Raw genomic sequence first — 12,857 nt, forward strand, 5'->3', positions numbered from 1 at the left:
TTCTTTAGCTGTAGGTTCATAGATTCATCAGTTTAAACATTAATAAAAAGGAGCCAGCTGCACAAGAGAAAAGTAATTTTGAAATGAAATCAGGAATAATTGCGAAGTCCCCCAGCTGCATAAAGCAACCCACAATATGTCATTCATTATCTGTGTATCAGGTAATTAAATTTCAGGATCCCACATGGTAAATTTGATGCTGTACATTGATTTTAACAGATGAGGGAGGCACAAGGAGCATTTCTGGAAAACCAAAGAGCTCAGTGAGATGTTTTGTGAGCATAAGGCAAAATGAGTTGGGTGACTTGGCTAATGTGTTACTGCATGGTGTTATTAAGAAATATTGAGTCCTAAGTGCTAAACTCTCATTTTTCGCCTTTTCTCTCTTCCCAGCTGCATTCCCTAAAACATTCTGTGTTCTGCCAAAGATGCCCTGAAACAAGGGCTTCCCCACCCCCAAGAGAAATGCTTTTAACTTCCCTTGGAAAAGGAGCAGAGCAGAGTCTGGGACAGCATCAGAGTTGGCATCAGGGCAACATCTCAGCATCAGCACGTGTGAGTGCCACTACCCCACACCAAGGGGCAGAGTAACCCAGGGCTGGTACCTGCTCTAATTTAAGAAGGGACAAATAAAACCATGTGGAGTTATGACATGGTTCCTTGTTGTTAGAAGCCAATGAAATCAAAACAGACCCAGAAAAGTTTCATTAGTCCCGTTTTTATTCAAATTAAATGATGGGGAACTACAGTGTGATTTTCTTTCATAATATAAATATGTCAGTGAAGAATGTTTCTTGAGTTGTTCGTCACACTGGACACGACAGCTGTCAAGAGAGTTACTTTGCAACGTCCTTTGTCCTCCACACTCATGCAAAAAATAAAATCTTTAATTTAAAAAATTAGCTTAAACAGTCAACCAACTTGTTAGAGTATACTGTCAGCTACTGAACAAAAGTAGTCAGGTTTACAAAACCAAAAATTTTCACACCCAGGTAAATTATTTCACAATCATTCATTACCCTTGAGGGTCTTTATACATAAAATATACAAATTAAAATTATCAATGTTTATTTATTTATTGTCACTGAAGAGGAAAATAATTTATAAACCCATAAACAAAGATAAGAGCGGATGACAAAAGTGGATGAGCCCATATTCAGACCATAATGTCTAGCACACTCCCAAACACTGCAGCTTTGAGCAACAATGCTCACATGAAAGTGATTTTTGGGCATGATATGGGCAAAGGGGGCAACTGCTTTGATAATATATGAATAATGAATCCCAAAGGTTAAGTCCAAGCTGCATTCATCTGTTGAATCATCACAGCAGCTTGATGAACAGCATTTATCTGTTGAGCCATCACACTGGCTTCAGGAACAGGCATCACACCTTGCTGGATATTAAGGATTTTGGTCTCCAAACAATGTAAACCAGAGAACAGTACTGAGCTTTCCTGGTGGTGACATGCAAATGCTGCCAAGTGTATTTATGGTAACTACTTGTACACATCCATAGAAAGACACTGTTTTGATAAACCGAATGAACTGAAAATTTATTTTAAACACCCCCAATTTATCTATTAGGCACCAATGGAAAAGATGGACTTCATTCAGACTTGTTTAAACAGCTTGCTTGAGGCAAACCTGCCCTGCATTGCAAGCCCAGCAGGGTTGCACCACACACGATGCTCCTGGGGCTGGGGCTCATCCTGGGGTGCTTTTCTGCAGGAGCAGATTCCCCTGTAGGAAACCCAAGGCCAGAGTCCCAGAGGGGGTCAAACACAGAGCCAAATACTCCAAAAAGGGATTACAACAGAAGGAGCTGAGGAAAGTGTTCATATTCACAAAGGACCAATATGAGGAAGAGGTCCCAGTTTGGTCTGTAAAGCTTTTAGTAAAACTCCTACAATAATTTGTCTGATTTTGGCATCCTGGGAGGCTGTGCCCATACTGTTGTGGGCAGAGTATCTCTGTCTTCAAGCAGCTCATGAAGGAGCCAAGAACCACCAAGTGACAGCTTGTCCCCCAAATTACCCAGGAACCAAATTCATGGCACAAGGAAATTAAATCAGGGTATTGAAATCATTGTAAAATAACCAATAATCTAAGAGCCTACAGGTGACTGAGGTAATGGGTCTCAATTTATCTCATAATGTGGAACCCAATGCTGTCCTTCTAACATTAAAACCAACACAACAGCTATCCCAGATCTTTCTTACAACATGGCATTTCTTGTGCAGAGAACATACAGAGTCACACCTACACCACAGCCAGCAAAAACCACACTGGAGTGCACGAATTAAATCCAGAAATGTCATTGAAGACCATAAAAAGCAATCAAAAATTTTTTAATTGTCTTATAAAAATATTTACAGTAAAATTTGTTAGCACTAATGCTACGTTTTCAGTCCTAGAAAAAGGCAATCTGTAAAGGATCTGGCTCAGGTGCTCAAAATGAACAATACAAACACGAAACCACACACCAAAGACAAATTCCAAAAGCATTTTGGGGCTGGGGGACACAGCTGGTTCATCACATGTTGTTTGTATTGCATAGCTGGAAAATGAGGTCACTTGACTTGCATAACACTGCAACGTTTGGGAAGGAAGGGAGGACAGGAGAAGTGGCTGAGCTGGGAACAGCATCACTCGTCCCTGGCAAGGGCTGGGAGTCCTAGCCCTGTCCAGCATGCCACAGCTCTGGGCCAGCACTGGGCAGAAGTGCCATTTTACAAGAGCAGAGAACCACCAAAACCTGTTTTCCTTATGAGCAAGGAAGGTTCATGAACAGATGGATAGCAGGGGATAAAATTATCCCACCTCCAGGTATACCCACTTTTCAGACCTGACAGCCCCAGTAAATTGCAACCTTGCACCTCTCTAGCAGTACCTACCAATTTTTATCTCCAGCCCACATAAACTCTTTCTCTGGATAATATTTGCCTTTACTCCAGTGAAGCCAGAGGTGTACGAATGTTGGCTGGGAACTGTTCCCAACTGTTGAGCTGCAGTCGGGCTGCACAGTAGCTTATAGAGGAGTTTATTTAGCTTTATGTCAGTACCAGACCTAACAAAGGCCACATGTGCCCAAATGCTTGTCCAGCCTTGTCCAGTCGCCTCTGCCTAACAAGAGATGCTGCCTCGGACTGAAATGCTTTGTCTGTCCCATTTTATCCCTTATTCCCAGGCTGCATGGAAGGGAACCACCTTTTGGGTCAGTGAATTTAAGTCTGTCCCAGCTGAGGCCTCATCACCTTCCTTGTGCCACCACAAAGGTGCATCTCAGGACTCTGATCTGAAGGCAGCTGCAGTCAAGGAAACATTCCTATTGGGATATACATTCCTACTGGGATATACATTCCTACTGGGATGTACATTCCTACCAGGGTACATTCCTACCAGCCTCAATGGCTTTTGCAGTAAGCAACACCTCACAGGAGAGCAGCATGTCACACTTATTTTGGCACATTTCACTGCAGATTGTAAAACTCAAAGCAAAAGGTTTAAAGGATATTATGGAAAATACTAATTTTTTTTAATTACTATTTTCAAGACCTCTGAGCTTGCATACAGTGGAAAGGCAGACAAAAAGAGTAGTAATGCATTTCTTTAGACAGTTTGCCCTTGTTTGTGAAAGCAAGAACATCCAAAGAGGAGTGGGAGCTACCTCACATTCCCCATGAAGGGGATGCCAGCCCCTCTGCAGGGCTGTTTCCCTCACAGTGAACAGGCATCCATCTTACAAGGACTGTGTCAACTCAAACACCAATGACTACATATTTATAGAAGAAACCCACTCCTCTACAAAAGCAGCACAAGGTGATGCAGCTTGGATCCCTCTGAAATAAATTTTTAAGTATTTTTCTTTTCTACTGTCAAAGGTCACACAAAGCAGATCTGTGGAGACAGAAACCAGCATAACAACTCTGGACAGCTGCCCACAACAAAAAGCCTCAGCTGATCTACAAGGGGAAAACAAAAAAATAAACAACCCCAAACAACAAGAAAAGGAGTAGAGAAAATATTTTTCTTCACTAGTTCCCTTTAGCTGAGGAGCTTCTGGGAGCTCACCTCTGTATGCAGAAGCATGTCAGAGCTCATAGGGAGACACAAAAAGCTCTTTTAAAATCAAATGTCTTCTTAACAGAAAACTTTGAGAATTTGGTATATAAGCAAGACAGGTCCCTTACATCTCGATCTAGATTTGTATGTTTTGAATAATCTTATGAGTTCTTCATACTAATAGAGGAATGCTTTCAGTAAGGGCAAGACTAAAATAGCAATTACAGTGACAGTGATTAGTTAATCTCCATGCTCTGGAAGCATTAAAACACAGCAGGTATTTTACTTGGCTCATTAATCCCTGCTTGGGTGACAGAGGGCTCTCTCTGTATGGAATGTCTCTACATTAATGGCACCATAAGGTATTTTTTAACATCTAAGTGCTCTATTATGAAATGGCATTGAGATGCTGGACAGAGCTAGAACTGAAGCTTTCAGCACAGCTGAAATGTGTGGCTTTGGAACATTTTATTCAAGCAACATTTGTTTCACAGGAGCAACAAAGCCCGTGGGAGCAGCGTGTGTTGTGTGGGGCTGGGGAGTTTGTGTGGCTCAGGTGCTGAGAGCTCAGCCCCGGGGAAGGCACTGCCCAGCAGGTCCCGGCACGCACAGCACACAGCATTCATGGCAAGTAGAAAAACCACATGGTGTTTATTTCCACAAGCATTTCAGGGATACATACAGCAGCCCACTGGCATGTACAGACGTATGACTGAGACAGCGTCACACTCGAGCCAGACCACCCTGTTCCAGTCCATTTCTGCTGTTTTTCTCTCTTGGAACTCAGAAGTTTCCCCTGCCAATATTAAAGTCTGCCCTCCAGGCACAGTGAGTAAGTAGTTCAACCAACAATGTGCACGGAGCATCAGTAGGGAAGAAATCCAGAAACGTTTGTTTTTACTCACATGCCCAAACGTAGCAGTTTTGTTTCACACAAAAAAATCCGTGCCTGCAGTCCAAGCACAGTGTTTATCTCAGGACACATGCCATCGAGAAGAACAGTTGATTGCACCACAGATAAGCAACACCTCATGTCTAGCATGGAACATGTCCCCAGAGGGATTTTCACTTGGCTATGCAATCCACTGCAGAGTGGATGATGCTTGCAACGTATCACTTGTCATGCTAAGACATTAACAGCAATGAGATGGGTCAAGTCAGAGGTCAGTCATCTTCCCAACACCACCTAGCTGGATCCACTTCACTTCTGCTCCTCACATTGGCTTGATCGTGTGTCACAAGGGTTTGTGAATAACAGCCACACCTGTTGTAAGAACAGACAGACACAGTTATGGTAGGAGCAGCTCCTGTGCTGCCACGTGGCTACAATCATCCTGCAAAGCCAAAGGCCAGCAATGAGGGAGGTGTCTACCACTTCTGTGAAAGTTTCTCCTACTGAAATCAACATAAAACGTACAAAAAAAGTAAAATTAAAGCTTCAGGGAGCGCAGCCCTCAAGTTTAGGGATGATCCCACCACCGCCCACTCTCTCACTGCCTGTTTACCTGCATAACTCCTCCCTGTGCTCATGCTGGTTGGCAACAACGTCCACTTGTCTGTGCTGGGGTTGTAGTACTCCACCGAGGCCAAGTTGCAGGAACCATCATCGCCTCCCACCACGTAGAGGAGACCATTCACAGCACACACACCTCAAAGCAGAGCACAGATGGTGAGACATGGGCTAACTCATCCCCCACAGCACGCTGCTGCCACATTCTGATTCACCCCCAAGCAGATCCCCCAACTCCCATTTTAACCTTTTACAACACTGATCACAGACACCACGAGCACACCAACTTCATTAAAAACCACACACAGACAACTGAGCCAACCACCACAGAAAAGATTATCATGGTTACCTGCATTTCTTCTACACATATTCATGTCTGCTACTTGCTTCCAGGTGTTTGTCCCTGGGTCGTAGACTTCCACACTCTTCCTCACCAAGGGCCCGTCGTGGCCCCCGGTGGCGTAGAGCAGCCCGCTGAGCACACCGACACCTGCCAAGCACAGCCAGGTCAGCCACAGCACAGGACAGGCCTGCAGCTCCCTGGGTCTGCTACTGGGCATGGCCCTGGCCTCGCCAAAAACTTCCAAAAACATGGGCCACATGTGCATCACGATCACCAGGCGTGAGGTCAGCTCTGCACCCGCCCACCCGTGGCACTGCAGCAACTTGCAGAGAATGCCTGGCAGATGTCCCCTCTTAGGGAGCTGTCAGGCTATCCAAGACCAGCAGCCTAGTCCCATGACATTCCTCTGCCTTTATTCCATCTCTTTGCACTGATTTGCTCTCTGCCTCCCAACCCACCTTGTTTCCATCTGCCTGATATTTTCTGCCATGGGACCCTCTGCTTTTAGCCTGATTTCTCCTTTCAGGACTTTTACTTTTGTGTTTCCTGCTGCCATTGTGCCACATGACATCATCCTTGCATGATCTTCCTCTCCTCAACAACTTACAGCTCTTGAAGCTGCCACTTGATTCCTCTCCTCCCACTCCCACCCCAAAACCTGGCAGCACTTGGCACAGACAAGGTGCCTCCAATGCCACCTTCTCAGCCATTTTTTAAGGCCCCTGGTCAAATCTCTGGGAATGACAGGGATCTTAAAGCTACTTCTGCCTAATATTAAGTAAATTAGTTAATTAACATGTTCACCAATCCGTGAGAGTTAAAACTTCCAGCAACATGTCTTCATTAATAGGTTCAAAGGCCTCTATTAAAATTAACAAGGTGGGATGTTAGTAAAACAGAAACAGATCTGAATCACATCATTTCAACCGTGGGCATCAACCAGTGTGCAAGGAGGAGAGGGGCCCTGCCAGCCTGATAACAACAGGTTTTTGACTTGGTCCCTGTGCAAGGATCTTTCCTGGGCAGGAAAGGAGAAGGCAGGAACAGCTGCTGAGCCAGAGAACAGGCACCACCGATGTTCAGCAGCTCCATCAGCAGCTGTCCCCATCTGGGGACAGGAACATAGGTCTACCACTGTCACTTCTCCCTTCTCCAGATTATCTTAGCTTGCTATTGCTGGGTTTGGTTCTGGCCAGCCATCTCTCACTGTACCAAGAGGTGCTGAAATCCTAATATGACATTGGGATTCGTGGTTCACCTCTGGCAAACATACAATTCATCTGTAACTGCCATAAATATCCACCCTACTGGGCTACATCCTTGCTGTGGTTGAAGGACTCCAACATGCAGGACTTGGGAAGAGCAGGACACATCCACATCTGTTTCTTGGCTCCTGAGATGCAGCAGATGTCTCCCAGCTCACTGGGAAATAGTCTCTTAACTGCATCTGAGCCCAGCAGCCTGGCTGTGCAGCACCTTGGCATTTGACTATATTCAGCTGTTAATGGAAATTTTATATCTGTAAGAATGAATTTAATGAGTAAACTAATTTAGCACGTGAGAGAGTAAAGGAGTCAGAAACACTCAAACTTTTTCACATGAAACTGCCGCCTTGTGCAGTGAGACAAGGCATGCAGGGACAGGACATCCCTGCCAGCAGGGGAAGTGAACCCCCAGAGGTTCAGCAAACACTGGAGTGTTCAAAAAATGTGCATATGTGGCACCTGGGGATGTGGTTTAGCAGTGAACAGGGCAGTGCTGGGGTAATGGTGGGACCTGATTATCTTAGAGGTCTTTACCAATCAAAAAAAAAAAAACATTATGATTCTCCAAAACCTGGGCAGCACCTGCACATCCCCACAGCCCCAGTGACTCCAGGGATTTGGGGTGGCTCCGGAGCCTTGGGGACACCTGTCCTCAGCCCCACTAGATGTCAGCACAGGGACAGAGCTCAGTGTCATTGCTGCAGCTGTACAGCAGATTGTGCTGCAGCACTGCTGCTGGCCAGTGGCACGGGCCAGACCCTGCTGGAGGGGCCTCTGCAGGACCATCAGAGCCTGAGGAGCTCAGCTTTCAGGTGGGGAACAGAAAACTGCAAAGAAATTTGGCAGGGGAGTAGGAACATTGCTAACAAAGGACTTGCTACATGGAGAAACACTTGTAAAGCAGCACTCAGAGCAGAGTGTCTCCAACAAAGACAACTCACCAAAATCCATTTCACTACAGGCACAAAATTCTTGCTGTTTCAACACACGGCCAACAATAGGAGATACTCATTCTGCTCTCCTGAAGGCTGCACTGGGCTAGGTTTAAGCATCAAGCAGATACTACAAACCTCTTCAACAGAACTCTAACCAACAGTGTGTCCATATTTACCTCACCTGGAGCTACAGAAAATATAGTGAACTGGGGAGAGAGAGACAGGGTGTACAGAGCAGCCTCAGCTGCCCAGCTCAAAAGGGAACTCCCACCACAGCTTAACCTGTGGGTCATTTCAGCCCCAAAGAGCAGCCTCCAGGCTTGCCTGTGGATTCCTGCACAATTTAATATCAGGGAAGACCCACAGCACACACTGACAAATTCCTATTCACTGAAGATGATTTTAAATGCAGTGGAAAACAGCTCTTCTCCCTTTCAGAGAGAAATAATCACAGAGAAGACAAATTGCTACCTGGCCCAAGATCATGTAGGAAATTAGAAACCATCAAGACTAGAATCCAATCCTTTTACAACAGGTCCTTTCCTCTAATCTTCCAGATCATCAACTCTTGCCAACAAAAAATAAACTAAAAACTACCTAAGCAGGGGCAATCTGAGATGAATTTTGTTATCCTACACATCACCCAATGTGCAGATGAGTTTTGTTTTGCAAAGCCCCCACTAGGTGCTTGCAGGAAGATCCAAAATGAAAAGTCCTCTGAAACCCTACAATGACAGGGGAGAGGGAGGTGCAGCTTGGCTTTCCCATGCCCAGCTGTGTCTGCAGCTGGTGATTTGGAAAGAGAACTCCTTGCTTACAAGCGAGATGCATCTGCTAGCAGGGCTACTTAGAGACACTGAACATTATTTCATTAATCCAGAAATCAATCTCAATTTGGCAGATTTTGTCAAAGCCAGGAGAGCTGCTGAGAGATTCCAAGCCATTAGGTTTTTACCCTTCACGGGAAGGGGGGCATACAAGAGGTTTCACTCTCTGTCTGTGGCAGGGAAGGCAGTACCTGCCCCGCTGCGCTGCGTGCTCATGTCAGCCACGTAGGTCCACTCGTTGGTGGCGGGGTTGTACTGCTCCACCGTGCTCAGGCACTGCCTCGACGCCCCATCGTAGCCCCCCACGGCGTAGAGCTTCCCTGCAACACACACAGCCAGGCTCAGCTGCAGGCACAGCCCGGGGACAGCCCTGGGCACAGCCTAAACCCGCTGGGATGTCCGGGGAAAAGCCTGGCAAAGGGATCTGCAGCAGGCAGATTAAATTGCCAGCAACACAAGGATGCACCACAACAGCTCCATCAGAAGTCAGCAGCCCAGAGGGTTTTCCAAATTACTTGTTGGCCCAGGAGAAGAGGGATTATCAAAGCATGTCCCCCCGTTCAGGTGTGCTGTCAAAGGCTGTCACTGCACATTAATTACAACACCACATGAGCAATAAATATAAAATAGCTTCTTATAATAATATAATACCTGCAAAGAAACCCAGACATGACTTTGTGGAACTTGGGCCAAATGGAAAGCCAGAGATGGTGCGAGCATAGCTGAGGCCAGCTGGTCACTCATGCCCAGTGCTGACAGGAGTTGTGAGGGTCTGCTGGGGTATCCAGCCCTCCCTGCCTCAACTCACTGACAGCTGATAGACACACACTTACTGAGACCAGAGAAGCACAGTCAGATATCACGGGCCTGCATCATACATGAAACAAGGCTGATGCTCTACTGTGTCCTCTCCCCATCTCTCCCTGTATCATCTATCAGCTTGTTTTGCATTTAGGCAGTTAAGTCTCTGGGCAGAGAAGGATTCTTCTTACTAAAGCAGTCAGCACAAGGCATTCTGGTTCAAATCCAGGTCCCCAGATGCTACAATAAACAACAATTTTAAAAAGCACAACAAATATGTAGAAAAATTCTAACCTAAATTTGTGTACAAAACCTAGAAATAATATCAGTTCACAATCGATGACAGCACAGCCTGGCCATGAATGAGCTGTGCAATTCTTTGCATGAAGAAGACTCCCACCAGCAGTTATCTTCAGTTTTTGCATGCTCCTGTTTCTGGATGTTTGTAAGGCTCCAAGAACAGGTTGGCTCTTTTCTTTCTCCCTCATGGCCTCCTTCTGCATCTTCCTGTCTCTGAGGACATTTTAAACTCTTACTTGTGCTGTTGGTCCTGCCTGGTATCTGTCAGTGAAGCAGGCAAGAGTGCCAGTCCAAGCAAGACAAGATCAATTTCCCCAGCTGATATAGATTATTAAGTATTTTCAGTATATAATTGATCATCAGAACAGTTTTTGTCACATTCAGAGGAACCCTGTGAATCAACTGCAGGCTGCAGCTTGTTCCCTACACCAGTATGATCAGCTCTTGTGCCCATCACATGCCCTCATTATTTTTATCATGGACTCCAACATATGCAACATTTACTTGTGTTTTCAAAAAAGTAAAGGAAAAGGATTTCATGAGTCTCCAGTAGAAAATCTGTCCACTGAAATGCATCTCTCAGGTCCATATGTAATACTTTTTCTGCATCCAAGCCAGTTGAATAAATTCCAATGACTGACAGCAGCCCAGCACTTCCCAAGCATGGGCCAATTTTTAAGGAGGTGCTTTTTAAATATGCACATTTAAGTTAATGACCACTGCTTATTCTGACTTTATCTCCCTTCTTCTCATATAAACACATTTCATGTACATTAACACGGTCCAGGTACTTCCCACTCAAATATGTCCAACCAAAGCACTGTAAAGCATAGTTTATGTGATTTATAATAAGGCTTGTGTCAAAGCTGCCCTGCACTGCACTAACAGGAAGGTGCTATGCCACATTAAAGACAAGTTCAAATAAAACCTTTCACTTTCTTCAAAATAGATTTTATAAAGAAAGAAATGGTTCCTATGTAAACTTTTCATTTTCCTGAGTCCAAACCAAGCTGCTCAGCTCCAGCCCCCTCAAGTTTGGTGCTGACCCAGAGGTGCCAGCAGCTGCCACCATCCTCCCAGGCCTCCCACTTTGCTCCAGGCTGCTGCAGCACCAGCCCTTGCTATTGCCAGCCCCTGCTCACTCAGGAACCACAGCAGAGCTGTGCCTGTGTCAATAAACACAGGTTTTAGTATTCCTGCCAAGCCACCAGCTTGGGGCTGTGGGACAAACTCTGTTCCTGTTTCCCTGGCTGAGCAGATTTTCCGTGATGGGTATTCCATCCACGCAGCGTCTGCTGGCAGCAGCAGCACCCACTGCACAGCAGTGCTGGCTTTCACCAGCCAGAACCAGCCCAGGAAGAATTTGGATTCAAAGAAACCTGCACACACCTAATTGCATTCACAGGAGGCATGGGCTAGTCTGATACAGATCTGAGGCTCTTGGAAAGCTACACATGATTTTTCACCAAGATAAAGAGGAGAATGGAAAAAGTTGCAGCAATTGCATCATATAAAATCAATCTTTCCCAAGATTGATTCTGGTGATTTCTGGTGTAGGGAACAGTTCTTGCCATCCCCTCCTACTGCACTTAACCATTCAGGTAACATTTGCTTGATGGAAATGGCTGCTAATTTTCTTACCCTCCACAACTCCAACTCCAACACTGCTTCTTCTTGTGTTCATGGGAGCCACAAAAAACCACTCATTGGTTTTATAGCTATAGGCCTCAACTGATGCCAGACCTAGTTAAAAAGGGGATACACAGGTTTTCTAATTAAAAAAAAAGAGAAGAAAAAAAGATTGGTGTTGCACTTTCATCTGCCTTCCACCTCCTCCCAAGCCCGTAATTCCCACCATGCTCCTGCAATCCCATTTCCTAATCCCTTGCCTTTCAGGCTGGGACCAGCATGTCAAAGCCACTTTTTCACTGGCTGGGAAAATTGTTACCCCATCACCCCTGCCCTGGGACTGCTGCCTCTCCACTGTGCTGAGGCCACCAAGGTGAGCAGAGTCCAAATTCCAAGCCCAAAAGCCCCACACCCTTTCAAGCATTACAAAACATCCATGCAAAGGTTTCAAAATTCCCCCAAACCCTGATGTAATAGTTAGTTCAAGCCTTAACCAAGTGGCAGAGCTTTACAGCAGAGGTGTGAATCGAAACATGCAGCTGTGCCAAGATAAATCTCAGGCACTCACACCCTGTAAGATTCCTTGCTAGTATTTTATTCATGTTGCTATGAAAAATTTAACTGAAACAAGGAAAAATCCCTTTTCAGCCCAGAAAAAGCATAATCATACAGAGAATGAGGCTGAAAGAACTGTATCACTAAAGAAAATAACAAGGATGAGATTCTCTGCAATACTGACAGGTCAGAGCACGCACGTGGGAAATTACAACACACACCAAACCCCACTTCTGGCTCCTTCTCTACAGAACACTGAGGAAGGGCACAGGAACCGCTCTAAAGCTCTGCAATCTCAGCAGGGTGCTCTGAAAGCACTTTTGTCAGGTCAGTGCCTGGTTTCTGCCCAGTCACCTACCGGTGCTGCCATCAAAGCCGCCCACGGCGTAGAGGAGGTCGTTGAGCACGGCGGCGCCCAGCGTGCTGCGCCTCTCCTGCATGCTGGCTATGGACGTCCACTGGTCCTTGACGCCGTCGTACACGTCCACCGTGCGCACCCGCAGCGAGCCGTTAAAGCCACCCACGGCGTAGACGTTGCCAGCCATGAACACCACGCCTGGGGACAGGGGAGAGGGTGTCACAGCAAACTCTCTGGGAAGCGAGCAGGACCCGTCTAGATCCTGCGGAA

The 12,857-nt window shown here is 45.9% G+C and overlaps 1 protein-coding gene across 5 annotated transcripts in view; it reads right to left on the minus strand.

Moving 5' to 3' along the window:
* Window positions 1–702: 702 nt before the first annotated feature.
* KLHL3 (kelch like family member 3) overlaps window positions 703–12,857 on the minus strand; it is a 51,833-nt gene continuing 39,678 nt past the window's right edge. For all 5 annotated transcript variants that reach the window (XM_072935243.1, XM_072935244.1, XM_030284106.4 and 2 more), the window contains 6 exons: window positions 12,588–12,785; window positions 11,687–11,788; window positions 9,136–9,264; window positions 5,924–6,064; window positions 5,570–5,713; window positions 703–5,328 (listed from right to left, as the gene is read on the minus strand). In XM_072935243.1, the coding sequence (XP_072791344.1) occupies window positions 5,300–5,328; window positions 5,570–5,713; window positions 5,924–6,064; window positions 9,136–9,264; window positions 11,687–11,788; window positions 12,588–12,785 (743 nt within the window). In that variant the 3' untranslated portion in view covers window positions 703–5,299. The remainder of the gene's footprint in view (window positions 5,329–5,569; window positions 5,714–5,923; window positions 6,065–9,135; window positions 9,265–11,686; window positions 11,789–12,587; window positions 12,786–12,857) is intronic.

Source organism: Taeniopygia guttata, chromosome 13 (genome assembly GCF_048771995.1).
Source record: "Taeniopygia guttata chromosome 13, bTaeGut7.mat, whole genome shotgun sequence".
In the NCBI taxonomy this organism is placed as follows: Eukaryota; Metazoa; Chordata; class Aves; order Passeriformes; family Estrildidae; genus Taeniopygia; species Taeniopygia guttata.